Here is a 1,144-nt window from a genome sequence, read left to right on the forward strand (position 1 = left end):
CCACCACGCCGCCCCCACCCCCACTCCCGTCCCCTGCGTCGAGTGAGAGTTCCGCCTGAGCCCGGCCAGTGGGCGTCCGCCTGAGCGGCCGAGCCCGAGGATCCTCCCCCCCTCCCAACGCCCAGCCCAGCCCCTCCAGATGCGGCCTCCTCGTCAAACCGGGCGCACCATGATAACGGCCACCCCGTGGCGGTCGTATTGCGGGCGCCCCGCACGGCCCATCATCTGGCGAGAGGGCGGCGGCGGCGGCGCGGGGCGCACACGCATGGAGCGAGGTTTCAGACGCCGCGGAGCGTGAGGGTGGGCGAATGCACGTCGTGGCGGCAAGAGCACAGCGCACGCCGCAGGCAGCGTGCCCACCCACCAAGCACTCGACCGTCCAGGCCCCAAAACGCAAAGTGTCACCCGTGCGAGTCACCTTCCTGGCCGTGTCACCCGCAGCCGCCTCCCGGCCACCCCCCAGCCACCCCCAGCCACCCCCACCTGCAGTACGTCCGTGATGGGGAAGTCTGTGTACCTCTTGAGGGGGGCGTCGTAGAACTCAGTGCCCTTGATGATGACGAGGTGGGCCGGGGTGTTGACGCCCCACGCCAGGGTGGACGTAGCCACCAGGATCTGGGGGGGGGGGGCAGAGGGGGTAGGGAGAGGTTTCACCCATATGAAATAGTGGATGCGACCTGTTTTGCATATTTTTCTATTCCAAGGTGGGTGTGTGATGACTTTGTTTGGAAGAGGGGAGGACATGGGACATCTGAGGGAAGGAGGGGTTGACGTGTGGCGGTGAGGTTGGACAACGCAGCATTGAGGTGGGGGCGAGAGGGTCAAGAGGCGAGGTTCCTGTGGCAGAGCAAACGACCCCGGCTGCGCTGCATGCTCTGCGCTGCGCTGTGCAGGGAGCCTGCCACCCAGGTCCCCTGGGTTCCCCCACCCTCGAACCCCCCCCCCACCTGTATCTTCATGGCCGTGAACAGCCGCTCCACCAGGCCCCTGTCGGCCTCCCCCAGCCCGGCGTGGTGCAGGCCTATGCCAAACTGCAGCGTGTGGCGCAGCTGGGGGTCCTTCACCTCGGACAGGGCCGCCTGGGGTGGGTTGTGTGTTCAAGGTGGGGCGTGACAGAGGCGGTGGTTGGGGGTTGACGCGAGAC

At 67.4% G+C, this 1,144-nt stretch overlaps 1 protein-coding gene across 1 annotated transcript in view; it reads right to left on the reverse strand.

Moving 5' to 3' along the window:
• Window positions 1-153: 153 nt before the first annotated feature.
• Window positions 154-1,144, reverse strand: part of MNEG_16446 (hypothetical protein) — a gene marked incomplete at both ends in the record, with an annotated part of 2,777 nt that continues 1,786 nt past the window's right edge. Inside the window, 3 exons of the mRNA XM_014035084.1 lie at window positions 154-225; window positions 484-615; window positions 948-1,079. Of these exons, the coding sequence (XP_013890538.1) occupies window positions 154-225; window positions 484-615; window positions 948-1,079 (336 nt within the window). The remainder of the gene's footprint in view (window positions 226-483; window positions 616-947; window positions 1,080-1,144) is intronic.

The sequence above is a fragment of the Monoraphidium neglectum genome, assembly GCF_000611645.1.
Source record: "Monoraphidium neglectum strain SAG 48.87 unplaced genomic scaffold scaffold06375, whole genome shotgun sequence".
Taxonomy (NCBI): Eukaryota; Viridiplantae; Chlorophyta; class Chlorophyceae; order Sphaeropleales; family Selenastraceae; genus Monoraphidium; species Monoraphidium neglectum.